We start from the raw sequence: 27,373 nt of genomic DNA, 5'->3' as shown, positions 1-27,373 counted from the left end.
TCAGTTCAGTTCAGTTGCTCAATCATGTCTGACTCTCTGAGACCTCATGGACTGCAGAACGCCAGGCTTTCCTGTCCATCCACCAACTCCCAGTTCAAACTTCTGTCCATCCAACTGGATGATGCCATCCAACCATCTCATCCTCTGTTGTCCCTTTCTCCTCCCACCTTCAATCTTTCCCAGCATCAGGGTCTTTTCAAATGAGTCAGTTCTTCACATCAGGTGGCCAAAGTATTGGAGTTTCAGCTTCAGTATCAGTCCTTCCAATGAATATTTAGGACTGATTTCCTTTAGAATTGACTGGTTGGATCTCCATGTTGTCCAAGGGACTCTCAAGAGTCTTCTCCCAACACCACAGTTCAAAAGCATCAATTCTTCGGCATTCATCCTTCTTTGTGGTCCAACTCTCATGTCCGTACATGACCACTGGAAAAACCATAGCTTTGACTAGACAGGCATTTGTTGCAAGGTAATGTCTCTGCTTTTTAATATGCTGTCTAGGTGGATCATAGCTTTTCTTCTAAGGAGCAAGTGTCTTTTAATTTCATGATTGCAATTACCATCTGCAGTGATTTTGGAGCCCCCAAAAACAAAGTCCCTCACTGTTTCCATTGTTTCCCCATCTGTTTGCATGAACTGATGCAATTGGATGCCATGATCTTAGTTTATTTTTTTAGGAATAATGGATTTTTATTTTGAGATAATCTTATATTAACATGCAGTTGCAGAAACTAGTACAGAGAAATCCACTGTGTTCTTCATCCAGTTTCCCATAGTGGTGACATTTTGCAATACTCTAAAATGAAGAAATGACAATGGTTTAATCCACTGACAATATTCAAATTTCAACAGTTTTAGTCGATTTTATAATCCTTTTTCTTCCAAATGAAACATGTCTTTAGAAAGTTTTGAATATTTGACTTCATGATCTTAGTTTTTTGAATGTTGAGTTTTAAGCCAACTTTTCCAGTCTTCTCTTTCATTTTCATCAAGAGGCTCTTTAGCTCCTCTTCACTTTCTGCCATAAGGGTGGTGTCATCTGCGTATCTGAATCATAATTAAAACTAAAATTTTCATGCCAATGCCTCCTACCCAGACCTTTTTCCTGGGCTTTGTAACTGCTTACAGGAAATAAACTGTGGAAAATTCTGAAAGAGATGGGAATACCAGACCACCTGACCTGCCTCTTAAGAAACCTATATGCAGGTCAGGAGGCAACAGTTAGAACTGGACATGGAACAACAGACTGGTTCCAAATAGGGAAAGGAGTACGTCAAGGCTGTATATTGTCACCCTGCTTATTTAACTTATATGCAGAGGACATCATGAGAAACGCTGGTCTGGAAGAAGTACAAGCTGGAATCAAGATTGCCGGGAGAAACATCAATAACCTCAGATATGCAAATGACATCACCCTTATGGCAGAAAGTGAAGAAGAACTAAAAAGCCTCTTGATGAAAGTGAAAGAAGAGAGTGAAAAAATTGGCTTAAAGCTCAACATTCAGAAAACTAAGATCATGGCAGCTGGTCCCATCATTTCATGGGAAATAGATGGGGAAACAGTGGACACAGTGTCAGACTGTATTTTTTGGGCTCCAGAATCACTGCAGATGGTGGCTGCAGCCATGAAATTAAAAGATGCTTACTCCTTGGAAGGAAAGTTATGACCAATCTAGATAGCATATTCAAAAGCAGAGACATGACTTTGCCAACAAAGGTCTGTCTGGTCAAGGCTATGGTTTTTCCAGTGGTCATGTATGGATGTGAAAGTTGGACCGTGAAGAAAGCTGAGTGCTGAAGAATTGATGCTTTTGAACTGTGGTGTTGGAGAAGACTATTGAAGAGTCCCTTGGACTGCAAGGAGATCCAACCAGTCCATCCTAAAGAAGATCAGCCCTAGGGTGTTCATTGGAAGGGCTGATGCTAAAGCTGAAACTCCAGTACTTTGGCAACCTCATGCCAAGAGTTGACTCATTGGAAAAGACTCTGATGCTGGGAGGGATTGGGGGCAGGAGAAGAAGGGGACGACAGAGGATGAGATGGCTGGATGGCATCACCGACTCGATGGAGGTGAATTTGAGTGGACTCTGGGAGTTGGTGATGGACAGGGAGGCCTGGTGTGCTGCAGTTCATGGGGTCGAAAAGAGTCGGACACGACTGAGTGACTGAACTGAACTGAACTGAGAGGCAAACTCTAGCTAGAGTTGCTGGTCCTGGCTCCTCATGCTTATTTGAAATGGAATCGCCCTCTTGGCTCTCACATCTGTCCCTTTCCCACAGTCCTTGCAACAGGCAGTGGTGCCACTGTCTTCACAGCGGCTCAAGTCAGAGTTGTTGCTCCCAGGCACCCCAGGCTGCTCCTCGAGTGCTGCTTTCAGGACCTTAGGCTTTCGCCTCCAGCCGGTATCTTTAGACTAACCCTGCAACTTTTTCTACAGGTTTTTCCAGCTTTACTTAATTACTTGTGGTTTCCAAACAATTCTTGCCATTTCAAACTCCTGTATGGCTTTGCGTAAGCCTCTTTCTAGAATTTGTTTTTCTTTCCTTGATCTGTTGGCTTTCCACCCTTGGTAAGTCCTGCTTTCAAACTTTAGTGCAAGAGTCTCCTCAGCCTGACTGCACCCATAGTTCTCTTTGCTTATGTTTAGCATCATGCTTGCAACTTTTGAATTCTCCATCCTAATTTGTAGGACAATTTTCCATGTTATTTCTATGTGTCTTATGAGTGACAGCTTTTATCTCACACTATCTTCTCATGACTGTTTGCATATGGGAGAGAGGGGTAACTTCTTCTGGGACAAGAGGCAGATTTTATTTCCATTGAAGTATAATAATGTAATATATGTCTCTTGGACAAAGGTTGGGCAGGTTAGCAGCTCCTTATAAAGCAGGAGGTTTTCTAAGCTTAGAATTCCTCAACTGTGACACAAACACATGGTATGCAGTTTCTACCTAGGGTGCTTTGCATTACCTCTGTGGAACACGGAAGGCAAGGGGAACTGATGTGAACATAGACGTTATGCTGCATGTTGAGCCATTAAGTAATAAAGTCCTTTGTCCAATCTTCGAGTTTCATGTCTTTCGCCAGCATCTATGAACCTGTGAAACTATGGCAGGCTAACCTGCTAGCTTACACCCAGAGAAAATCTTGAACTCTTCCCAGTTCTTGCCACCTGCTGGACTGTAAGTACCCTGAGAGAAGGAGCTGTGTCTGAATGGACTTTGCTTCCCTTGTGAGTGACACAAGGTAGTTGCTCTGTAAGTGGTGGCTGCTACAGATGCTTTGGTCCAAAGGGGTTTGGATGTAAGCACTCAAGACATATTTACTAAATACAACTTTGAAATAAACTGCCATGATTCTGCTCCTGGTTGTTTGGTACTGTGTACATTCCTTGGAGTTGTAGAGGGTGAAGCCTCAGATCTATGTTCTGTGGCACAGTGAAATTCTTTGGGGGTTATAAATGCTAGACAGTTCACAGAGTGAATAAGCCCTACTGCAAGTAACGAAGGTACCTGAGCAGAGTCTAGGGTTTTCTGGGAGGTGGTGTATTATGCTGCAGTTGTGATGGGATGGCGTTCTCTGCCAGGAGCCTCACAGTAGCATCAAACACGGCCCGAGCAGACCAATTCCTTGCGGAACCAGGCTGATTTCAGAGCAACCTGTTTGTGCTTGAATGAAGGAATTAACCAGCGCTTCTGGTGCTTGGGCTTCCCTTGTGGCTCAGCTGGTAAAGAATCCATCTGCAATATGGGAGACCTGGGTTCAACCTCTGGGTTGAGAAGATCCCCTGGAGAAGGAAAAGGCTACCCACTCCAGTATTCTGGCCTGGGGAATTCCATGGAGTATACAGTCCAAGGATTGCAAAGAGTTGGACAGGACTGAACAACTTTCACTTCACTTCACTTCTTCTGGTGCTTGAACTCTTACCAGCAAAGACTCTTCCCTCCGTCTAACCCTTTACAATGAGTAATCCCAACCACCACGAAGCAAGATTGCTGGCTGGGGTTGCACTGGGAGGGAAATCCAACAGCCTGCAGCTTTTTATTCAGGTTTGCATTGTGAAAGCCTATCTAATTATCCTTTTTTCCTGGTTTAGGAGGATATGGAACCTTGGCAGCATTTGAGCAGAGGTGACTTTCAGAGCCAGAGTCCGGGAAGGAAAAAAGGCTTTGCTCATAGTCTATGGTTGTTAATGGCTATTAAAGACCACTTCATCTCATTTAAACTTACAAGAAGCTGGGGTACAGAGGGGATAAATTGCTGATATTGGCGATAGATTCCGAAGCCTAAACTGACTCTACTTACATCTCATTAGATGGCTCATTTTTTCTTATTCCCTTGGTTCTCTCACTCTTCTTGCACACCCAGTGAACTTGAGTGCAGCGTTCTAACGCTTGGTCAGCATGTTTCCCAAAATTTCCAGCAGGACTGACTCATTAAAACATCTTCAGTTCTCTGAGCGTGTAAGGCAATCTTACCTCTAACCGGGACAGAGGCGGCAGAAAAGGAACCCTAGGGCCTTAGCCTGGGTGGGGGTGGGGGATCGAGGCAAGGTGGGGCACCCCGAGACATGCTCAAGTTTGTTCAGGGAGGGGCAGCCCAAGAGAGCTTCTCAGGCCGAGTCCTGCTCAGCAGGGCAATTACACTGGGACGAAGATAGGGAGTGCCCGAGGAGCAGGAGGTGCGCCTGTGCTCCACTCCTTTCTCCCTGGGCCAGGAGACATACAGGGTTTTTCAGAAGCGCACGCTGCACACGCTCAGCGTAAAAGAGGTAGTGCTCAGCTGACTCCTTCCTAGACTGGGGATTGGCTCTGCAGGGTGTGCGAACCACAAGGGAGAAAGGGAGTTGGAGAGATGTACGTGACCAGCGGGGTGTGCAGCCGCGCCCAGTCGAGCCGAGCCCCGCGCAGGCACGCTCCTGACGCCCCGCCCCGCCCGTGACGTGCGCGCGCGGGGCCTCCACCCCATCCCCCCGCCCGCGCGTTACCCCCCGCGCTGCCTCCGCCGTTCCCCGCCCCCTCGACTCTGGGGCTGCCCTCGTCGCTGCCTGACCCAAGGTCCGGCAGCTTCTACTTTTCCGGCCCCCGCCGAGGGACCGAGGCGGCCCACCCCGGGGGAACGGGTGCGGTCGGGACACGTGGTCGTTTCGGAGCAGGTTGGAGTGAGCAGCGGGCGGCGCTGCGGGGACAGGCGCGGCGGGCAGCCCCAGGGGCAGCGGCAGGGTCCTGGCGGGGGGAGGACAGGGTTGCGGCGGGCGGAACGGTGTCTCCTTCACTTCGCCCTCCAGCCGCGGCAGCTGCAGCCCGACGCCGAGCGAGCCGAGCGGCCTCAGCTGCTAGCGGAGCGGCAGCGGCGCCTTCCCTTCCCCCCCTGGAGACCACCAGGTACCACCACGCCCGCCTCACTCGGACCCTGGGCCTAGGCCCCGGCGGCCAAGCAAGACGCCTGAGTCGGACTCGGGGTCGGCCCTGACTCCCTAAGATGGCCGCGCTGCCCCGCGGCCCCGCTTCCCGATATCTGAGACCCCCTTCTGGCCCCTCGATTCGCTTTTGACCCCTGCTGACCGCACTTCTTGTCCCTCCCTCAGATCACCTCTCCCCACGGCCTCGCCATGGCGACCTACGGACAGAACTGCGCGCGGCGTAAGTCTAGCGGGGTTCTCTGCGGGGTGGGGCGGCGGTGTCCGGGCAGCCGAAGCCTGTTGACCAGAAAACCGCAGCTTCTTTTCTCGTATCTTTCCAAGGGCTTGTAAACTCACCTCTTTCGGTAGCCAGTCCACTGTCTGACTTCCCTGGCTCTGCGGAAGAGGGTGTAAGTGGCATGGTTTTCGGATAGGGGGACTAGGCCTGGGGAGTTGGTCTGTGGCCGCGTTCACCTTCAGTTTTTGGACGTGCGTTTGATGAACTCAGAAGCAAAAAGTTATTTGTCGGATTCAGCCTGTGGAGGATTGGGCTGGTCACTTTTCTAGAGGAAGTAGTAACCCCCCTTCTGAGAGCGCAAGGTCATTACATGTGCTCCTAAGGGCGTGGACGCGCTATGTAGAATGAATGAGCCGGTGTGGCGAGTTGAGATTGCTTGCCCTTAAGCCTCATAGCATTGAACGAGGACTTGAGTGTCTTATTAATATGTTTAAAGTGTATTGGATGTTTAGTTGATGCAGACGGTTGAGTTAAACATAGGTAGCTGCATTTTTTTAAGTTCCAGTGTTTAGGTTGCCCAAATATGAGTTACTCTTCTCTTTCCATTCTAGAATATTGCTTTGGCCTCAGTGCGGATACTAAAGGATAAATGAGGGAGCGAAGGGGACATGTCTTAGTATTTTATTTTAATTCATTTGATTAAATTGGCCCATTCCAGTGGATTTTGGCAGATATATTTTTACGTATAGGTATATATGTGTATGTGTTCGATTTTTTGTACTAGTCCCTAGGAAGTGAGGTTATAAACACTGTAAATTTAGGAATAGAAAGTCTGGAGGGAGTTTCCCAAGTTTGTATAGTTAACTTAACTGTTATTATCCATTTTAGAAATAAGCCTTTGGTGCTGATATTTCCCTCATGGAGTGTTATTGTCTTTTTATTGTAGCTTCTAGTGGTTTCAAAACCAAGGTGGCCTTCTTGGATTTAATGATAACAGTGGGTCCTAAGTTAGTTTTGGGGCAGACTGGGAGAACAAGGACATTAACACAGGAATGTTTCTTCCCACCAGCAATGTGTATTCCTCCATCATATGCTGACCTTGGCAAAGCTGCCAGAGATATTTTCAACAAAGGATTTGGTAAGAACTGTTTAAAAATTCTAGATTAGAAGTGAAGATGTGTAAGTTTGTACTGCTCGGTGAAATTAATAATTTCTTCAGATAACTCTCCTGGTGAAAGAGTACCGTAACAATCTACATTTCCTCTCCATCCCAGTTTTCTCCATTTTTTCATTCTTTAGTTCAAGAAATTTACCTTTAAGGGAAAAAAAAAAAAGTATGCTTTTATGCTCAATGATACAGTTTAGGCCTTGGTTGACTAGAACTACGTTTTTGTTTGTTTTTTTTTACTGTTTTGGGCTTTTATGGTGGTGACTTCTAAAGGATTATGGAGTTTTTCAAATAAATTTGGGTTTTCTTGACGATTTTGTTCCATATCCCACCCTCCCTATCCTTTTAGCTCTTTCTGAAGTTGTTTAGATTATTGATCCCAAACTGCAGTATGCCTTTGGGACAAATGTTGTAAATGCCTGTATTTTAATAAGTTGTTGACAATTCTCATATTTAAATTGAATCGATTGTCTGATCTGATATTTAGGTTTGAAAAGCATTCTTAAGTACGTGCTTTGTTAAAAATGATTTGAAAGCCTTTTTGAGGATGGGTGCTAAATACACATTGACACACTAGGCATAGCTTCCTGGAGATGTTCTGTCCTTTACATGTTAGTTTATAGAGTAATTAAAATTGTTTTCATTTAAATACTGTGTATTAACACATTTATCTTTCTCTAAATATGTGAATTTTTTTTTTATATGTAGAGTCAGCCATTGGTATGCATCTTTTTGTACAAAAGAATCATTTTGTTCTTTTTTGCTTTCTTCTTGAAGGTTTTGGGTTGGTGAAACTGGATGTGAAAACAAAGTCCTGCAGCGGCGTGGTGAGTGTTAGGTATTTGATAAGTTCTGACAAACTTTTATGTAACTTTTCAACACATAAAATAGTTATAACTGAAAGATGTCTACCCACTTTATTTTAAAGATGAGGCAAAAGATAATTTCATTTTAAGAGAATTTTATCTTGATGTATTTTGGCTTTAGATATGATTTCTGATTTTCATGTGTTTTGCCATGCACGAGAAATTCAGAAAAGACACTTAAGTCTTGTTTGCAAGCTTGAAGGTAGGAAACTTGTTACGCTTTTTTGTAACCCATTTAATACCTTTGAAAAGCATTCAGGGGGACTTCCTGATGGTCCAATGGCTGAAACTTCATGTTCGAAGTGTAGCGGGCCTGGGTTGGATCCCTGGTCAGGGAACTAGATCCCACATGCTACAATTAAAGGATTCCACATGCTGTAACCAAAAAAAGGATCTTGTATGCTGCAGCTGAGACCCAACACAGGCAAATGAATAGATAAATAAATATCTTTTGAAAAAAGGAAAAATACTTAAGAGTCCTGGGCATAAACATACTCAATAACTCTTAATTTGAGTGTACTAATTATTTATATAATGGTCATAATCTAGCAGCCCTCCTTGGGGGGAAATTTCCACTTGTATTTTGTGAATTTAGAATGTCTTAAATTTGAGTATTTTTAAAGAGGTTAATATTTTTATATTTGGATGTCTTGATTCTGCCTAACAAACTCCCTCAAAGAGAGTAAAGTAAAATTAAATTTTGTGTAATTTTTTTTCCTCCTAAAAATTTTTTTAGATTCTTTAGGGGATGGGTATAGTGTGTGCATATTGAATGTTATTGATTATGTTGATAAATTCTTTCTATAGTTAACTCCTTAGTATATTTAGTGCACTTAGTGTAATTGGTATTTACTTAAATTAATAATTTTGTAGTTTCTTAATGCCTAGATTTGGATTTCTTGGGTTTTATATTGGTCACATCTGTTTGGTTTCTTTGGTCAGAAAGGAAGCCTGAGTATTCAGTGTGGGTGAGTGACTTACTAGCCCAGGGTAGCAGGTTACAGAGAGCAGTGACTTGGTGTTTGTGTTCACTCTTCTGACTTGTTGGCCCCTTTTAAATAAGTTGCTGAAACACAAAGCCCTTCTTTAAAAAAGTAGAAGATTCAGTTCTAGTGTTTAAGATTTTACTTGCTGGCTGAAGGGACAAAATCAGCTTTAAACTGGGGAATAATCAGAGCAGTATATCTAGTACTATATTGTTTGATAAATCAAAATCTTTGTTTGAAAGGAAAGGATTACTGTGGACAGGAATGTATTTTATATTGTTTTCATAATGCATTCCTTTTGTGTTCAGTTCAGTCGTTCAGTCGTGTCTGACTCTTTGCCACCCCATGAACTGCAGCACGCCAGGCCTCCCTGTCCATCACCAACTCCCGGAATTCACCCAAACCCATGTCCATTGAGTTGGTGATGCCATCCAACCATCTCATCCTCTGTTGCCCCCTTCTTCTCTTGCCCTCAATCTTTCCCAGCATCAGGGTCTTTTCAAATGAGTCAGCTCTTCACATCAGGTGGCCAAACTATTGGGAGTTTCAGCTTCAACATCAGTCCTTCCAATGAACACCCAGGACTGATCTCCTTTAAGATGGACTGGTTGGATCTTCTGCAGTCCAAGGGGCTCTCAAGAGTCTTCTCCAACACCACAGTTCAAACGCATCAATTCTTCTGCATTCAGCTTTCTTTAGAGTCCAACTCTCACATCCATACATGACCACTGGAAAAACCGTAACCTTGACTAGATGGACCTTTGTTGACAAAGTAATGTCTCTGCTTTTTAATATGGTTTTTAATATCCTTTTGTGTAGAGCACGTGAAAATATGCAAAACTTTGACAAAATCAGACCTATTTAATCCTCCAGAGATAGGAGGCTTAAACTTTTTAAAGTTGCGATAACTAAGACCCGGAAAAGCGTCTTCCTTAGTGTTACTCATTTAGTAAATGCCAGCCAGAACTTGATATCAGGACTCCTAATTTTATATCCAGTGTTCTTTGCTAACACAGTCTGGTGCTTTTTACTATGGGCATTGAGTGCCGAGTTTTAACTCAGTTTCTATTGATGAAAGCATCTAATTTCAGGAGACAATATGTAAGACTCTTATATAGTATATATGACCCAAAGAATTGAGTCTGTGTCACTGCAGAGCAGCAGTTACACAAATGTTGTTTTGTAAGTGAAAGATGGTTGGTCTTTTCTCCAATGGATACAGCTTTGGATATTTCCGCATTCTGCAAGTATCACAATTTCAGGTTGAAATTCTCTTATCTCTAAAAAGTTCATATCCGCCATTTTTAAATTTGGCTTTCCCATATAGAGTATAACATTGGTAGTCAAATTAGAACTCTCAAGGCATTTTAATATTTTATGTTGGAAGAGTTCAACTGCTTGCCTGTATACTAAGCTCATAAAGATTAGATTTCTGGATTATCTGTAGCAGATTTTAAATTTCAGATAAGCTCTTTCCATATTATATCTTCCTTTTCAGTTGGTGTACAGTTAGGGATTGGCAAGTTATTTATATTTGCTACAAACAGAAGATTATATCTCAAATCAGTCACTGCACAGATTTTTCTCTAGTGATCATCTGTTCTACAGAGTATAGTTTATATTATAGATGATATGTTAAAGGGAATTTCCTTCCACCAATTTTTTTTTTTTATTGAAAATGTGAAAGGTGATTGGAAAGGCATAGAACCTGATGAAGACTGTGTCAGAAAAACAGAATATTGAGGTTACCAAAGAATTAAAAACTTTGTGTCACAGATTCTTTCAGTGGAGTGCTTTCCTTTTAGGGAATTTCAGGGACCATTTCATAGTAAATTGTGTGTAAACTGATTTTAATGGAGGGAGTCTATGATTAGCCATGCTGACCTAGTTAGTGTTTCATTGAATATCTGGTAGATTGGAAGCAGTTCTAAAATATCCATTCACTATCCCTCTCCCCCCACTGATTTTTTTTTTTTTAACTCAGGATTACTTTAGCAGAAATTTCCTTAAAAACTTTATAGTTTGTTGTTCACTTGAGAATCATATTCAAGTAACTTTTGATCTGTTGGTTGAAAATGTCAGCAGTAACAACGTGGTAGTCAAGCTAGTTTGATTAACAAGCTAGTTTGTCACTCTTGTATTTACTCAGCAGAGGGTTAGGAGTGTTTGGGAAGCTAGAAAACGGGATTGGTGAATTACTAAGGGTTTCAGTGGGGTTTGTAAGTTAGAAAGTGTATTATTGTAGGCTTACGAGAAAGTTGCTGAACTTTTTTATTGTCTTGTTAGGAATTCTCAACATCTGGTTCATCTAATACAGACACTGGTAAAGTTACTGGGACCTTGGAGACCAAATATAAATGGTGTGAGTATGGTCTGACTTTCACAGAAAAGTGGAACACTGATAACACTCTGGGAACAGAAATCGCTATTGAAGACCAGGTAACATTTTGAAAATGTGCTTTAGTATTATTTTATTTTTGTGTTTCAAAAAGGAAATAAACTGAAAAAAAAAAATCTTTTTCTCTTGAAATAGATTTGCCAAGGTTTGAAACTGACATTTGATACCACCTTTTCACCAAACACAGGGTAAGCATGGGCATTTTTAGCTGCTTTAAGTTTAAAGCTTTCTTCAGTGTATTTAAGGAAGGTACACATTCAGGTGCTGTGTGTTGGCAAGTTTCTGTTTCTGCCTTTGGAGCATGAGCAGTATGGTTCTTGGCTTGCCTTCAGCTATTTGCCTTTTATCACTGTGCCACTAACTTGGAATGAACATTTTTTTAAATAGGTTTTTGTGACTGATAGCAACTCTGCAAAGCATTCTTCCTATAGTAGTGGCAATCTAGTCACCCCAGATGCCTTTGTCTTTTAGTTCATGAGCTGTGGGTTGGTTTGTTTTTTTCTTTTTTTAGCCTCTTTTGATTATCTTGCCACCTGTTTGGAGGCATACCTTAGAGATATTGGAAGTTTGGTTCCAAATCACCGTAGTAAAGTGAATATTGTGAAAAAGCAAGTCTTCCAGATTTTCTAGTTTCCCAGTGCATATAAAAGTTCCATTTACACTAGAATATTGACGAGTACTTGTAAATAGCATTATGTTGGGGGAAAAACAATATACATACTTTAATTTGGATGGCATCACTGACTCGATGGACTGAAGAAAGCCTGCATGCTGCAGTCCATGGGGTTGCAAAGAGTCCGACATGACTGACCAACTGAACTGATACCTTAATTAAAAAACACTTCTTCATCTGAGCCTTCAGTGGTAGCATCAAAAGATGAGTGACCACAGATGACTGTTACAAAGACAGTATAATAATAACGATGTTTGAAATGCTGTAAGAACTACCAAAATGTGACACAGAGGCACAAAATGAACAAATGCTGTTGGAAAAAAACACCAACAGGTTTGCTTGATGCAGGATTGCTGTAAACCCTTACTTTGCATGTGTGTGGGGAAGCACTATAAAGTGAACTTCAGTAAAACAGTGAAGTATGTCTCTACTCCCCATTATAGTGAGATTGATTTAAGTCTGTTTTGTACCCTCTGTCTGTAAATCTTTTTTTATTGGCATCAGTTTTAAGTCAGTTTGTTCTTTTTCTAGAAAGAAAAGTGGTAAAATCAAGTCTTCTTACAAGAGGGAATGTATAAACCTTGGTTGTGATGTTGACTTTGATTTTGCTGGACCTGCAATCCATGGTTCGGCCGTCTTCGGTTATGAGGGCTGGCTTGCTGGGTACCAGATGACCTTTGACAGTGCCAAATCAAAGCTGACAAGGAATAACTTTGCAGTGGGCTACAGGACTGGGGACTTCCAGCTACACACTAATGTGTAAGTATTTCTTTTTTGGGATATTATGATGTGGGACCTCAGAGTGGTGTTGCTATCTCCTGTCATCTCTGAATCTTGGTACAACCTAAAGGAGTTCTCCTAACATAAAAATATCATCTTTGGGCATTTCTTGAGTGCCCTCTCAGAAGTATATAGAAATGTTACTCTGTATAAAAAACGTTACTCTGAATTTTGGTCCTGAGAGAGTAAAGTAAATGTTCATTTCACATGAGGCTTAATGTGCTTTGGATTTTTGGAAGAGGCCAAGACTTGGTGGTCCCCTTGGTGGTCTACTGGTTAGGATTTGGCACTTTCACTGCCGTGGCCTGAGTTCAGTCCCTGGGCGGGGGACAGATCCCACAGGCTGCACAGTGGGGCCAGGGAGAAAAGCTGAGGTGCTGCCAAACTGTGCTAGTGCTCTCATTTGATTGTCTGTGATGTGTACGGTGCTCATTTGGTAGGATCGTCTAAAGTGTGTAGAGTCTTTTCTTAACCCAAAGTAAATGTATTTGTGGAAAGGACTTAAAGAATTTTTTCCCTTACAAAAATGATGCTTTGGTGTGTAACAAGTAACAGAAGAAAACCAGAATTGTCCATAATCCCACCACCTAGATGTATAATTTTTGTTAACTGTTAATGCTTTGATGTTAATGCTTTAATACACACCTTTTTATATGTGTATATATAAAATACATGCCAGAAAGACTGTTTCATAACTTTTTCTGCTACATTAATGTATTATGATCATTTTCTTATAGCGTTATAATTATGTAGTTTTAGTGATTGTTAGTGGCTGCGTGGTAATTCTGCTGAATGGATATACCATGATTTATTTGACCAATTCATGTTTTTAGAACTTTAAAGTTTTTAGTGAAACACTAGAGACCCGTGTAAGCAGTGGCTTTTATTTAGATGTAATGCTATAGTGTCAGCCATGTGCATTAGACATTATTACATTGTGTAGTCTAGACTGACTAATTTAAAATATCTCATAGCAATGATGGTACAGAATTTGGAGGATCAATTTATCAGAAAGTATGTGAAGATCTTGACACTTCAGTAAACCTTGCTTGGACATCAGGAACCAACTGCACTCGCTTTGGAATTGCAGCTAAATATCAACTGGATCCCACTGCTTCCATTTCTGTAAGTACTCTTGTGGGCTTAGGGTGGGATTTTCATTGTGGGACTTAATCTTTGGGTCTATTAGATTGTGTTGAAAATTGTAACTGTGGTTGGAAATTGTAATTGTAAACCACAGTTTATACACAGATTGAGATTAGAGCTTGGAATGCTGGTTTTTCTGTGGCGATAGTGTTAAATGTTTGATATCCAGGCCACAGGAGTGTGTTTTAATTAGCCTCCAAGCTACTGAAGTAGTACGAAAAATGAAAGTGTTGGTCGCTCATTGTGTCCGACCCTCTGCAACCCCATGGACTGTAGCCTGTCAGGCCCTTTGTCCATGGGATTCTCCAGGCAAGGATACTGTTGCCATTCCTTTCTCGAGGGGATCTTCCTGACCCAGGAATTAGACCCAGATCTCCTGCACTGCAGGCAGGTTCGTCGCTGTCTGAGCCCCCTGGGAAGCCCACCGAAATAGCACAGATGATGACTGTGCGCCCCAGTCCTGTCCAGGCCGGGGAGGCCAGTGTTTCTGGGTCCTGGGCAGCTCTCCTTCTTGATGGGAACTAATAGTATTTTGTTACTTTGCGCCTGACTTCAGTGGTTTACAAAATATCTTCTGACTTGATCTCAGCAGCCAGTGGTACACATGCTGTTTTGCAGGTGAAGAAACTACAGCTTGGAGAGGAGGACTTAGTCCACTGCAAGGGAGGGAAGAAAGGAGGGGTAGTCCAGGACTGGACATGCAAGGCTTTCAGTCTCCCTCCTGTCTAGGGTGTCCAGGTAGCTCATTTTGCATTGCCTAGGGCTATCCCAGCTTTAGCACTGGAAGTCCTACCGAAACTTCCCCTTTACCTCAGGTTAATTGAGTTGCATGGCCACCCTAGTCCTGTCCTTGGACCCTTTCTGCTGTTTCTTCCTTCAGTCATAGTGGATTGTGGTGGGAGGGAGTGCAGTGTCTGAGGTGTGGAGCACCGGCTCCAGTTCCAGGCAGATCAGCAGCTATTCTGTGTGTTGGTTGGTTACAGGTCAGGCACAGTTTATACTGGAATAAGAAACCTTCATGAGAGTTACTTCTGTTACATAAAATGATCTTTATTCCTGGGGACAATATGTTTTAATAATTTAGGCAGTTAAGTTTTAACCCCATTCTTATTTCTTAGCAGAGTTGTTATCAGAATGAGAAGCACCCAGAATGCTTTTCCCATTGGCAAAACAGTGATTCATTTATTTTCCCCTTCTCTGTTTCTAACTACACCTCAGCAGTAAAACCCTCAGGATCCACACTATGCTGTGGTAGCTGCATTGCTGTTCTTTTCAAATGTGTGTCTCTGGCACCCTCACAGGTTTAATACCAGCAGAAGATGTAGCTCTTTCACAGTCTAAAATGGGAAGAATGCAGCTTGGGACTTGTGTATCAGTGAATGACTTCAGAGGATTAATTTGGAAATGTATTTAGCATATCCCAGCTAAGTTGTGCTGCTGTTACTGTAATCAGGCATCACCCCTGAAGCCTTGCATACTGCTCCATCAGTTTTGTGGTTGATTCCTGAAATAGTAGAAGCTATTTTATTGTCTGGGCTCTTGATTTGTTTGGCAGGCTTCCCAAGAGGCGCAGTGGTAAAGAATCTGCCTGCTGATGCAGGAGATGCAAGTTTGACCCCTGGGTTGTGAAGACCCCCTGAAGAAGGGAAGGGCAGCCCACTCCAGTATTCTTACCTAGAAAAATTCCATGGACAGAGGAGCTGGGCAGTCTGGAGTTCACAGGGTCACAAAGAGTTGGACATGACTCAGCACCCTTGATTGGTTTTGCACAAGATGGTTACTGGTGGACATTTCTTCCTTAGATAACTAACTCACATGGTCATGGGAGGCTCATGGAGACTTGGCTATAGTGCCAAGTGAGTACAGGTGTCGATTATCTGACTTTTACCTGTATGTCAGGGACTACTTGTTACCTTTTTGTTTCCATAGCACTCAGAATGCTGAAGAGCAAAGAAACCAGACTAGGCAACCTGGGCCATGGAGATTGGGATGAGATGATCCCATGACAGCCATAGGCCTCTGGTGTGGCTTAATGGTCTTAGAAGTGGGAGAGAGTGGAGCTAGAAGCTTCTGACCATGTCTTGCTCTCCAGAATTTCTCGTAGCCTTTGAAAGTCTGTGACTAAAATCCTAAAATAGTGGAATGGTACAGGGAGGGTAGGGATCTGGACTGGTCAACAGTACTCCGTTGGAACATCTTCTGAAACACAGTCTAGTTATATGCAGCCAGGACCCAGGTTTGTACATGAGAGGTGTAGGAAAGTGAGGTAAAGAAGCTGTAGTCAGTCTTTTTCTTCAGAGGAAGTGCTTATCATTTGGAGATTTAGAATATGCATGGTTTAGATTCGTAAGGAAGACCCTTGAAAATAGTGTGTGTCATAGTCACAACTTTATACACACGCCATATTTTGAAGGTGGTGTGTATGTCATGTTGTGTAGTTAGTGAGCCTGGTAAACTTCCATTACTCACATTCTGGTGTGGTTTTGTTGTGTTAGATTAGATTCAGCAAGAACAATTTTTATGAGAGTATTTGGCTTTTGTGCTCTGTGGACAGTCAAGGGTCTGTAGATACATCCTCAAAGATAGCAAGAGTTTTGTGTCCTGCTGACAATTTGAGTTTAGTAGATAAGAATTAAGTGGGGCCTGGTTTTTGCTTCAGTTCAGTTCCATTGCTCTGTTGTGTCTGGCTTTGCGACCTCATGGACTGCAGCATGCCAGGCTTCCCTCTCCATCACTAACTCTTGGAGCCCACTCAAACTCATGTCCATTACGTTGGTGATGCCATCCAACCATCTCATCCTGTGTCGTCCCCTTCTCCCGCCTTCAATCTTTCCCAGCATCAGGGTCTTTTCAAATGAGTCAGTTCTTCACATCAGGTGGCCAAAGTATTGGAGCTTCAGCATCAGTCCTTCCAATGAATATTCAGGACTGATTTCCTTTGTGCTCGACTTGTTGGATGTCCTGGCAGTCCGTGGGACTCTCAGGAGTCTTCTCCAACACCACAGTTCAAAAGCATCAATTCTTCGGCACTCAGCTTTCTTTAGAGTCCAACTCTCACATCCATATGTGACTACTGGAAAAACCATAGCTTTGACTAGGCGGACCTTTGTGACAGAGGCATGGGTTGGTGGTGGCCTGCTGCAGGGTCGAGGGCATTGAGTGCAGCAGTGCATGGGACCTTTTGAAGGAGGCCGCCATTATCTTCATTACCATAGTTTGGCCTCAGGTCAAGCAACAGGGAGGGAACACAGCCCATCAACAGAAAATTGGATTAAAGATTTACTGAACATGGCCCACCCATCAGAAGAAAACCCAGTTTCCCCCCTCAGTCTCTCCCATCAGGGAAGTTTCCATAAGCTTCTTATCCTTATCCATCAGAGGGCAGACAGAATGAAAACCACAATCACAGAAAACCAACCAAACTGATCACATGGACCACAACAGCCTTGTCTAGCTCAAGAAAACTATGAGCCATGCCGTGTAGGGCCACCCAAGACAGACAGGTTATGGCGGAGAGACTTCCCTGGTGGCTCAGACGGTAAAATGTCTGTCTACAATGCGGGAGACCTGGGTTCGATCCCTGGGTTGGGAAGATCCCCTGGAGAAGGAAATGGCAATCCACTGCAGTACTATTGCCTGGAAAATCCCATGGACAGAGGAGCCTGATAGGCTACAGTCGATGAGGTCGCAAAGAGTCCAACATGATTGAGCGACTTTACTTTCACTTTCTGACAAAATGTAGTCCACTGGAGAAGGGAATGGCAAACCACTTCAGTATTCTTGCCTTGAACAGTATGAAAAGGTTTTTGCTTAACTTAATACAATATTAAATTTTACTACCTCACATGGAAAAGTGAACATGTCATGATTGCATGATAGGGAAATACCTAGGGCCTTGTCTCTCCATTCAAAGATTTGTCTTACATGTGTTTTTGCATTTTATCTTAGGCAAAAGTCAACAACTCTAGTTTAATTGGAGTGGGCTATACTCAGACTCTGAGGCCTGGTAAGTTTTAAGGGTTGTTCTGATAGTATTTTCAAAATCAGTTTTCATTTCTCAACTTATTTTGTAAACCTTTCAAAACAGAAGAATTGACAAAAGTACAATGAACACATGTTTACCTTTTGCTACAATTTTATTTTTATTTTGTTTAATGCTGGGCTATTTGGAAGTTGTAGCTATGATGACATTTCCCTAAATGGTATAGTATGCAAACATTGTCCTTCATAGGCACAAGACTGGTTATTTACTTTTTTCACTTGTGCCGGAAATGTCTTGTAGTAATTTTTATTTCTCCAGTCATTGTTCACTCATTGCTTCGGTTGTTTGATCTCTAGAGTCTCATTTACTTTACGTAATAATTTGAGCCTTGCTTGTTTTCCAGAGCAGTACTTCTCTAATACACGGGTACCTGAATCACTTTGGGAATCTTACTAGAGTACATAGATCTGGGGTATGGGGTTCTGTCTTTCTGACAAGCTCTTAGGTGATGCCAGTGTCACTGGCTCTTGAACCAGCATTTGAATAGCAAGGTTCAGAAGCACTTGGAACCTTTTCCCCATACTTTGACTATTCTGAAACCTGAAGAAAAGAATGGTGCCTTGAACACTCAATCTTCCCTACAGTGGCCAGTTACTAACATTTACCGTGTTTGTTTTCTCCCTCCTTGGCTGTATACATAATCCTTTTCTCTTTTTTTTACCCACATATTCTTACAAATTAAATGTATATTTTACAAACATACAGACACATCAGCCCTAGCATACATATGAGAGTAAAACATTTTTAACTGCATCACTTTTCATAACTACAGTACTGTTTTCACAGCTAAAGAAATGAACAGTTTAAAATACATGGTCGATATGCAGATGTCCCTACTTGTCCCAAAATGTGTCTAGCTTGTAGCTTTTCCTTTCCTGGGGTCCACATTGTCTTTTAGTCTGGATAGTGCACTGAACATGATTGTATTTTCTAGAGCTATTTTGAGTTTGTTTTTTTTTTTTTTTTCCTTTTTGAGCTTCATTAACATTTTTATGCTCTGTGACTTAATGCTTTCCTTGCTCAGGATCGTGCCAAATGAATTGCCTGGTCTCTCAGGTACTCCCAAGTGCCCTCTCGTGGCTGGCACTATAGGTCCTCTGGCAAGCTGAGAAAAAGTGACAGGCTGTGAGGTGACTGCTGGGTCCCATGAGGTCTTGAAGGTACATGATGGTTGTCTGCTTTTGTTTACAGGTGTGAAGCTTACACTGTCTGCCCTGGTAGATGGGAAGAGCATTAATGCTGGAGGCCACAAACTTGGGCTTGCCCTGGAATTGGAGGCTTAATTCAGCTGAAAGAAACCTCTGGAAATGGGTATCAGAAGATTTGGCCTTAATATATTTCCAGTGTGACCAGCAGGCTTCCCCCCGCACCCCCTGAAGGTGATCAAAACAAAGGATGATCTAAACAAGAGCTGTATTTTAAATATTTAGACAGTTACTTGTTAGCTGGTTTCTAGTTGAATTGGTTGTCTATCTAGTTACCAATACTGCAGTCATGCAGTCACCTATACATTATTTAAATGTATTTAACTGTTAAATGCGCTACCCACCAATAATGAAATAGACATTTATGAAAACTGTGCAGCTGTGTGCATGTTTGTTTTTATGCTCCTTTTAATGTTGAATATTGCCGTTGAATGAGATGGATCAGTGGATGTCTTAAGGTTAAGATTTTTTGTTAAATTCAACCATCATTAGAATTACTTTTGGTATCCTGAAACATTACAAATTATGAATAAAATGAGTATACGTTATTAATGACTCCAAGTATTTGCAGAGTTAAAAACTTGGCAGCTAGGGTCAAATATTCCTGGTAGGATATCTAGCTAGTACTTTATTTTTCCAGTGAGCATTTATTTTGCTCTTTTTATAAATATGTGCCACAGAGTCCTCTGACCCGAGAATAACTCCATAAAATGTTATGACTACAGTAAAATAAGAAGATACATGACTTCATATCTTCAGTTTGTAAATTTGTATAAAATTATATTGGATCATTATTAACTCCAGGAAAGATAAGTGAGTAAGTGATGAAGAAGAGAAATGAAGGGATGGTGCTGAAGGTTGTATATACACACCATACCCCTTTGGGCTATTGCTATGGAAATGATCCAGGCCCTAGTTAGGTGGGATGGGACTAGGTGTAGTCCCTAGTGGAATAAGTGGAATAAGGAGTACACAGTGTCAGTACTCAGTCTATATGGGCCCCAGGGAGAGATCTAACTCATCTCTTTCCAGGTAGACACTGAAAAGCTTGGGCCTAAGTTTGTGAGCAGAGTGGCTTCCAGCTAGGTGGCCATTGGTCTTAATCTGAGCTTGAACTGAATGATAGCAATTAATAGATGATTCTGGTTGGAAAGTAGGAAAGGGGAATTTGATGGGAGGAGAGTTGAAACAATATCATTGAAAGTTAGAGAAGAGTTTTGTTCAACACATTCATAATACTAGATCTGTGGCATAGTTTGTAGTCAGAGAACGAAGAAGAAAATGTAGTACTTGGACTCATTATCCAAAAAATGATACATGCTGAAAATTTCTAGGTCAAGAAGAATCTGATAAGAGAAACCCAGATAAGCTGTCCACACAGATGGAATGTGGGGCGCAAAGATCCCTCTGATTTTACTGTTTGTCCTAAGGAACTGGCTGGAATGGCCCACTGTATAACACACAAACTTAATGGCAATAAGTTGGGATTTGAGCCAGTTTATTTTGAGTCATGCAGGAACTATTGCTAGGAAAGAAGAAAAACAAGAAAAGCTGTCTGCAAGCTAGGTGTGAAAGTGTCTATACTTAAGAGTAAAATGGACCTGTTCACCCATGTGCATCCCCGTATGCTTTTATGATTGGGAGAGCGGAAAATAGGTTTTCACCCAGGTTGCTGAGGGTTGTCTGAAATGCAGGGTATATCCGAGACGCCCAAGGGCTGTGAAAGTTGTCGGCTGTGGGCTCGGGCTCCTGTGGCCTTTCTTCTAGCCTCTTCCAGGTTTCCTTCTACTTCAGGGCTAATGTGGGGGCAAAACCTAATTGTGTTTTAGGCTGATGATATTTCTGCCTGAAGCCTGAGGCAGTTTTAGTGGAAAGAACACTTCATATATGAGCCTGATCTTCATTTGTGGTGTAGAGGTAAGAACTTCCTATAGATTGGGGAGGTGCAAACAGGTTTAAACCAGAAGAGTGAAGCACCTGGCGCCCTCTGCTCCTCCGCTTACATAGGCTTTCATAGAAAACCTAACGTTCTCTTTGTCTCCCTCTGGGGAATGTGTTAAAAATTGCCTCCTACCTAGTGGACTGTCTGCTTCACACCGCTGGCCAGTGATCCCATGTCTCATGTTCCTCCAGGACTAACGGGGAGGACAGAATATATGAACTCCAGTCAGCCCTGAGGTCCTCAGTCAAGTGGCCTGGCGTCTCGGGCTGTTGACTAGGGCCTCCACTGCACAGGTGAGGCCAGGTTCAGTTTAGTGAAGACATGGGCACATGGCTAGCAGGATTGGTGTAGCCTACAGCGGTGCACAGTGGAAGGCCCGTCTGCTGCCACCAGATGCCAGTTTCTTCTCCACTAGTGTCCTAGCTTCAGTGAACAGTAACTTCATTTGCTTCTCTTAGGAAGAGATGTAAAGAGGGAGTCCAAGAGGCCTCTACCAGTCTCCCAGCCCTTTGGTCCCCTGGAGGAAAATCTCCATAAGGATCTGGGGTTTCTAACCAGTTGCATGTGGGCGGGTCAGTTAAAACTTAATATCTGCCTCCAGTCAGCTGGAAGTTCCTGTGGTCAGGCCACAGCCCTCTGGTGCCAGCGGGTCCTCTGGAGTGTGCCAGGGAGGGGATGAATGTCTGTGGCCAAAAGGTTCCCTTTTGGTGAAGAAGTGGCCTTCCCTCCCTGCACCACTGAAGCACAAGAAGATCGTGTCCCAGGCCTCACTTTATTGTCGATTCAAAGCAGGCGTGGAATGGCTGGGGTTTCCAGGGCCCCTCCCTTGATGCCACTCACTAGGGGCCAGCCCTAGATCTTGAAGGCTAAGGTGAGGCCGTCGCCCAGGGGCAGGAGGCTGATGTGGACCCTGGCATCCCGCAGAATGCGCTCGTTCAGGTTTTGAACACACTGGACCGCCTTGTCCTGTGGTTTAGGCTGCAACACCTCTCCCTGACACAGGACCTGCGGAGGGGCGGGGCACTGTGGGGGCGGGGCCTGGGGAGCCTGAGCAGGAGGTGGGGCGAGAGCTGGCGACCTGGGATCTGAGCAGGGCAGAATGGAAAGCCCGGGAACTCTGTTGGAATCCCTGGGGGAGGAGCTTAAGTGACTGTTCTGGGCAGGGCTTTGGAGCACCGGCGAGGAGAAGCCTGAGGAATAGATGCACCCAGGCCAAGAGGGTCTCTTCTACCCCCCGGGGGCTGCCCCTTACACTGAGCACAGCGAGGACACCTCCGGGCCGCAGCAGCTGCAGACACCGCTCATAGTAGGCGGTGCAGTTTTCCTTATCCGCGTCCACCACAGCGACGTCGAAGGTGCCGGCCTCACCCGCGGCCAGGAGCTCGTCTTGCGGGGGAGGAGGGGCAGAGGCGGCTGAGTCCGCAGGTCCCAGCAGCCAGCAGCCCCCGCCCAGGCCGGCCCAGGCGCTGTGGCCATTCAGGTGCTCGAGGGCGCCGGCCTGCCACCCTGCGTGTGGCCGCGGACCGGGTGGCGGGGGGCTGTCACTGCCCAAGCCCGCCTGGCGGACCGGGTCACTGGCTCGCGCCGGGTGGTCCCATTAGGGAAATGGCGCCCAGGCCCTTTCCACTCCGTTGCTCACCCAGGGTCTCCAGGGCGGGCTTCAACCGAAGGTCGATTTTGTGCTCCTCTTCAGCCTGCAGGAGTGGGGTCAGAGTCAGCATGTCCCTTCTCCTGGAGCTGGGAGTGGTCGGGCTCCAGGGGCCTGACGAAGGCTCAGGTGTGTGGGACACTTACCTGCCTCCACAGGGGACGCCCCAGCTCGGGGGGCCCTGCGTCCACCTCGCAGGTCACCACGCACCCGGCCGGGGGAAGGGCCAAGGCCAACGCTAGGGCTGAGTAGCCTGTGAAAGTGCCTGGGGAAATGGACACGGACAGGCTCAGACCAGAGTAGGGTGACAGCCCGGTGACTCCAGTCCCCGGTGTCCCCGGCCGTGTGCCTACCCAGGTCCAGTGCCTTCTTAGCTTTGATGAGGCGAGCCAGGTTGGCCAAGAGCTGGGCCTGCTCACGGGTCATCATGGAATCCCCCTGCGGCTGCTCCAGGGTCAGCTGCGTCGAGGGAGGAGAAGGTCGCACTAGCTCTGCCAGTCACCCCTCTGCGCCCGAAGTTTAGAGCCCCAGGGGCGTGGCTGTGGGCGTGGCTCAAGGGCGGACCCTCCGAAGGCTCACGGTGCCCGGCCTAGGGAGCCCGGAAGCCCAGAAAGGGACACTGCCGCAGCCCAAGGTCACAAGGCCACGTGGGTCCCTCCCGGCCCGAGCTGGGCGCCCAGTCCCGCTCTCGGCCCTGCTGACCAGCCGCAGGCTCCGCAGCGCCGGGTGCTCCCGCATGGAACGGCTCAGCAGATACTGCCACAGGGGGCTGTCCTCAGGGGGCAGCAGGCGCTTCTCTATCCGGGATCGCCAAGGAGGGAACCATCTCCCTGCCGGGGAGGGGTAGTGCCGGGTCAGGGCCTGGGTCTCGAGTGCTAGGGGTTAGTTAGCCTCAGCCACAGTCAGCCTCACTTCTGCGCCCGCCCGTCTCCCCGCGAGGCCTTTGCCTAGGGTACCGAAGGCCCGGCGCTACTCACCCAGGAAGAGGCCGCTGGCGAAGGCAACGCCCAGCGCGGCCGAGCCCAGGGCCAGCGCAGCGGGCACAGAGATTCGGGGCACTGGCTGGGTCATGGTGCGGGCCGGAGGCAGCTGGCGTCCAGGTTACTTGCGCTGGGGCTACTGGGACCGCCGCAGGACCCGCGGACCCTCGCGGCTCCGCCTTGCCGGGGCAGGGTCCTCGGAGCCGCGGTCTCGACCACCATCTGGCGGCCACATGGCCTTACTGCAAGCCCCAGCCCGAGGGGTTCTGCTGTCATCTGGTGGCCGTTTTAGCAACTGCGCGGGGCAAGAAGGAAGCACTACATCGGATGTTTGGGTTTCTCCCTCCGACTCCAGAGGTCTAGGGGCCTAAGTCCCAGAGGAAAATTTGAAGCGGCTCAGATAGTAAAGAGTGTGCCTGCAATGCAGGAGACCCGGGTTCGATCCCTGCGTTGGGAAGATCCCCTGGAGAAGGAAAGGGCAACCCACTCCAGTAATCTTGTCTGGAAAATCCCATGGATGTAGAAGCCTGGCAGGTACAGTTCATGAGGTCTCAAAGAGTCAGACACGACTGAGCGACTTCACTTTCACCTTCTGGCTCTGCTTCTTCCTCATCTCTACCGTTTTTTCTGAGAACCCCTTGGGGCGTATGTGAGTGGATGAGTAGACTGTCGGTGTAATAGGATAGTAACAGGTACAAAATGATAGAAATTAAAGGAGCCCTGGGAGTGACTGAGAGAATCAGAGGAGGCCTCTTGGGGGAGGTCACCAAGGATGTCAGGCTGAAGGAGTGTGTGTCTGGGGGGGACACAACCATAGGAGGGGTTCAGGAGCTGGGGCAGGTCTGGTTGATGGGGTGCTGAGACAATATCCTTAGCTAGAATCCTGGGTGCCAGCTGGACTTGGGCGTGAGATCTCGGCCCCATCAGTCTCTCTGAGCCTCTGTTTTTCCTTTGTGTAAAACTGGGACCATCGTCTTAACATTACTGACACTAGATCACACAGCCTGGCACACAGTAGGTGCTCCAGAAATGGCAGCTGTGGTTATGGTCACAGGTTGGAGGGAAGACATCTTGAGGAGGGGGCATCAGAGGGCAGGTGAGTCCCCCTTGCAGCTCTGTTCAGCAGGGATGCAGGGATACTGTCCGCTGAACAGCGAGGAGAGCACCGGCTGTGTGCTGAAGGGGGTGGGCGAATGAGAGAAGCTGTCCTGGCTTGTGTTCATGACGCTGAGCTCAGAGACCACAGGACGTAGGGAACTGGTGAGCAATCCCAGCTTCACAATTTCCTCTTCTGTGAAATGGGCTTCTTCATAGTCCCAACCTCCCTGGGGTGGGGCGGGGGGGAGGGGGGGGAGAAATGGAGTGAAAAATCCAGGTGAAGGATTCACACAGAGCCTGGCACTTAGTGGGCTATAAGTGTTACATTTAAATGAGTCCAGTTCCATCGGCCGCTGCTCCAAGGCTGTCCCCTGACACCAGCCCTTCAGAAAACGCACTGGGCAGACTGAAGCTCCGCTGCGGGGAGCTTCCCAGGCGAGGATCGGCCCAGCAAGGCTCAGAGACCGGCTTGCTCGCGGGCTGGGGCGGGGGCGGCTTGGCTGAGGCTGAAGACCCGGGCGAACTGAAGAGGCCCGGAGCCCAGAACTGACCCGAGCTGTGGAAGCCCGGGTACGTGGGTAGACCACGAGGAGTGGAGGGCGGGATCGCCTTGCAGACCCAAGGGTGGGCTGATCCTTTAACCAATCAGCCCGCGGCCCCCCGGGAGAGGTTACGGGAGGAGCCTGTTGTCTGGGTGCTGGGTGGGTTCGAGTCAGCCCTCCTAGTTCCTCCCAGTTCCCCCCTAGTGCCCCGTCGCCAGGCAAGCGGCCTGCTGGGAAGGGTAGTGCGTTTCCCCCTCCCTTTTGATCTTTTGCATCCTGCTTGTCCCCATAACTGTTTCTCTGACCTGACTATTCTCCAGGGTAAGGACTGGGGCCACTGTTCTCTCCCCCACCACCTGCTCCCAGCTGAGCACACAGCAAGTGCTCAACAAATGCTCTGAATACCGAGCTGGGGAAGCCTCCGGCTCCTGGCTGTGGGAACTGCCTGTTAGGGCGGTGCAAATAGTAACAGCGAGCGGCGTTTCACTGAGCATCAGGCACTATGATCCAGCCTCCTTGTGAGTTCAGTTCAGTTCAGTCGCTCAGTGGTGTCGGACTCTTTGCGACCCCATGAACCGCAGCACGCCAGGCCTCCCTGTCCATCACCAACTCTTGGAGCCCACCCAAACCCATGTTCATCGAGTCGGTGATGCCATCGAGCCATCACATCCTCTGTTGTCCCCTTCTCCTCCTGCCCTCAATCTTTCCCAGCATCAGGGTCTTTTCAGGTGAGTCAGCTCTTCGCATTAGGTGGCCAAAGTATTATTCCCATTTTCTGGAGGAGAAAACCAAAGCTCAGAGAGACTACTTCACACTTACTTCCCCAGCCCTGATTTGTTAACCTCTCTGGCCCCCTGGTTGGGGGTCCCACAGTGAGCTCTTTTGACCCAGAGGAAACCAGACTCCCAAGAAGTGCTTTCCTGGCACCTCCACTGAGACCCTTCCACCAAACCAGGTGGCAATGGGGCCCTGGGCTCAGCCTGGCCTGCAAACCCTCTCTCCTTCCTGTCTGGGGGTCTGGGTTTGGGCAACCCCCAAGCTCACACCAGAGCCTCCCTCTCCGAGCCTGGCTTCAGCCTGGAGCCTGTGGAGGTGGGGGGCAGCCGGGGAGGGGAGGCATGTCACCATATATCCCCGTCAGATTAAAAAACTAATTTGAAAAGATTAATGTATTCCATTCTTGTTACGCTGGCTCTGATACCTCTGGGCCTGCGGCTGCTCTGCCTCCTGATTATTGAATTTTTATGGCCTGGTAATTAATTGCAGATTCCCTGTTTTGTTCTATTTCTTTTTCTCTGACATTTTAATTTCAACAAAAAGCAGTGGTCTCCATGCAGGTTCTCTCTGGAGATCCTAATGGTCTATAAAACAGAATGACTTATAGACGTGGCACCCACTTCAGTTGGCGAGCGATTGTTTGAAACCTTGCTGATCACGCAAAATTTAATTTTTCCACCTCCCTCCCCTAGTCGCTACTCATTTCTTGTCTCTTCCATTACAGCGCCCGTATCTCAGCTCACAATGAGGGGAGCAAAGTGTCGCCTCTGAAACCGTTACAGTGCCTTTTCCTCAAAGGCCAGGGGGCTAAAGACAAAGTAGGCTTCGATTACTTTCCTTGGAGGTGGCCCCAGTGGTGGTGGTGGGAGCTGGGCCTCCCCAGAGGGCCACGTGGATGTGGGCAGCTGCCCCCAGGGGTGAGGGAGAGGGAGGGTCATTTCTGCCTCTCTCAGTTGCCCTTTAGGCTGAGTGCAACTGCCACATTAAGCACCAAGGTGCCCACAGGCTCATGAGGGCAGGGAGGATGGGTGCCCATATGTGCTGTCAGTCCACACCAGGAAATCAAGGGGGTTGACCCCTGCCAAATTCTTAGCCAGACTGGGTCACTGGAAATAGCTGTTCACAAAGACAGATCTGGAAGAGGCTCCTGCACTCCTACATCTCCCGGCCCTGCTGACATCACAGAGGCTGGGCACCTTCCCCTGGGGACCCCCAGGACTGGGCAGGGCACGGGCAGAAGAGTAAGGTCATGGAATCAAGTTGAGCCTAAAGGACTGGAAATTCAGGTACCTTCAGGGGGCAGGCAGGCAGGCAAGCGGAGGGTGGCAGGGGGCAGTAGGGACCGTGGCCCAGAACTCACGCCCCATCGGAAGGTGTGGTGGCCACTCAGCTCCAGCCCTCACGGCCGTGTGGGAAGTAGTGTGCGTCGCGGCTGGAGCTTCTGATTTTTCAAAAGAGGTTGGAAATCTGGCTTTTAATGCG

General features: G+C 46.3%; 2 protein-coding genes across 2 annotated transcripts; one reads left to right on the top strand and one right to left on the bottom strand.

Annotated features, from left to right (window-relative positions):
• VDAC2 (voltage dependent anion channel 2) lies at window positions 4,987-19,452 on the top strand. The gene is made up of 10 exons (XM_018042435.1): window positions 4,987-5,385; window positions 5,589-5,643; window positions 6,710-6,778; window positions 7,586-7,635; window positions 10,947-11,099; window positions 11,194-11,246; window positions 12,263-12,490; window positions 13,486-13,636; window positions 17,606-17,663; window positions 18,891-19,452. Exons 2-10 carry the CDS (start codon window positions 5,613-5,615, stop codon window positions 18,980-18,982), a joined length of 885 nt encoding a protein of 294 aa, XP_017897924.1. The 5' UTR covers window positions 4,987-5,385; window positions 5,589-5,612; the 3' UTR covers window positions 18,983-19,452.
• On the bottom strand, window positions 21,600-23,702 carry COMTD1 (catechol-O-methyltransferase domain containing 1). Its single transcript, XM_005699243.2, has 7 exons — window positions 23,472-23,702; window positions 23,197-23,324; window positions 22,848-22,953; window positions 22,641-22,759; window positions 22,486-22,540; window positions 22,099-22,232; window positions 21,600-21,851 (listed from the first exon to the last, which is right to left on the bottom strand). The coding sequence occupies exons 1-7, from the start codon at window positions 23,563-23,565 to the stop codon at window positions 21,699-21,701; spliced, it is 789 nt and encodes a 262-aa protein (XP_005699300.2). The 5' UTR covers window positions 23,566-23,702; the 3' UTR covers window positions 21,600-21,698.

Source organism: Capra hircus, chromosome 28 (assembly GCF_001704415.2).
Source record: "Capra hircus breed San Clemente chromosome 28, ASM170441v1, whole genome shotgun sequence".
NCBI lineage: Eukaryota > Metazoa > Chordata > Mammalia > Artiodactyla > Bovidae > Capra > Capra hircus.
This window is presented reverse-complemented; position numbering and strand designations above follow the sequence as displayed.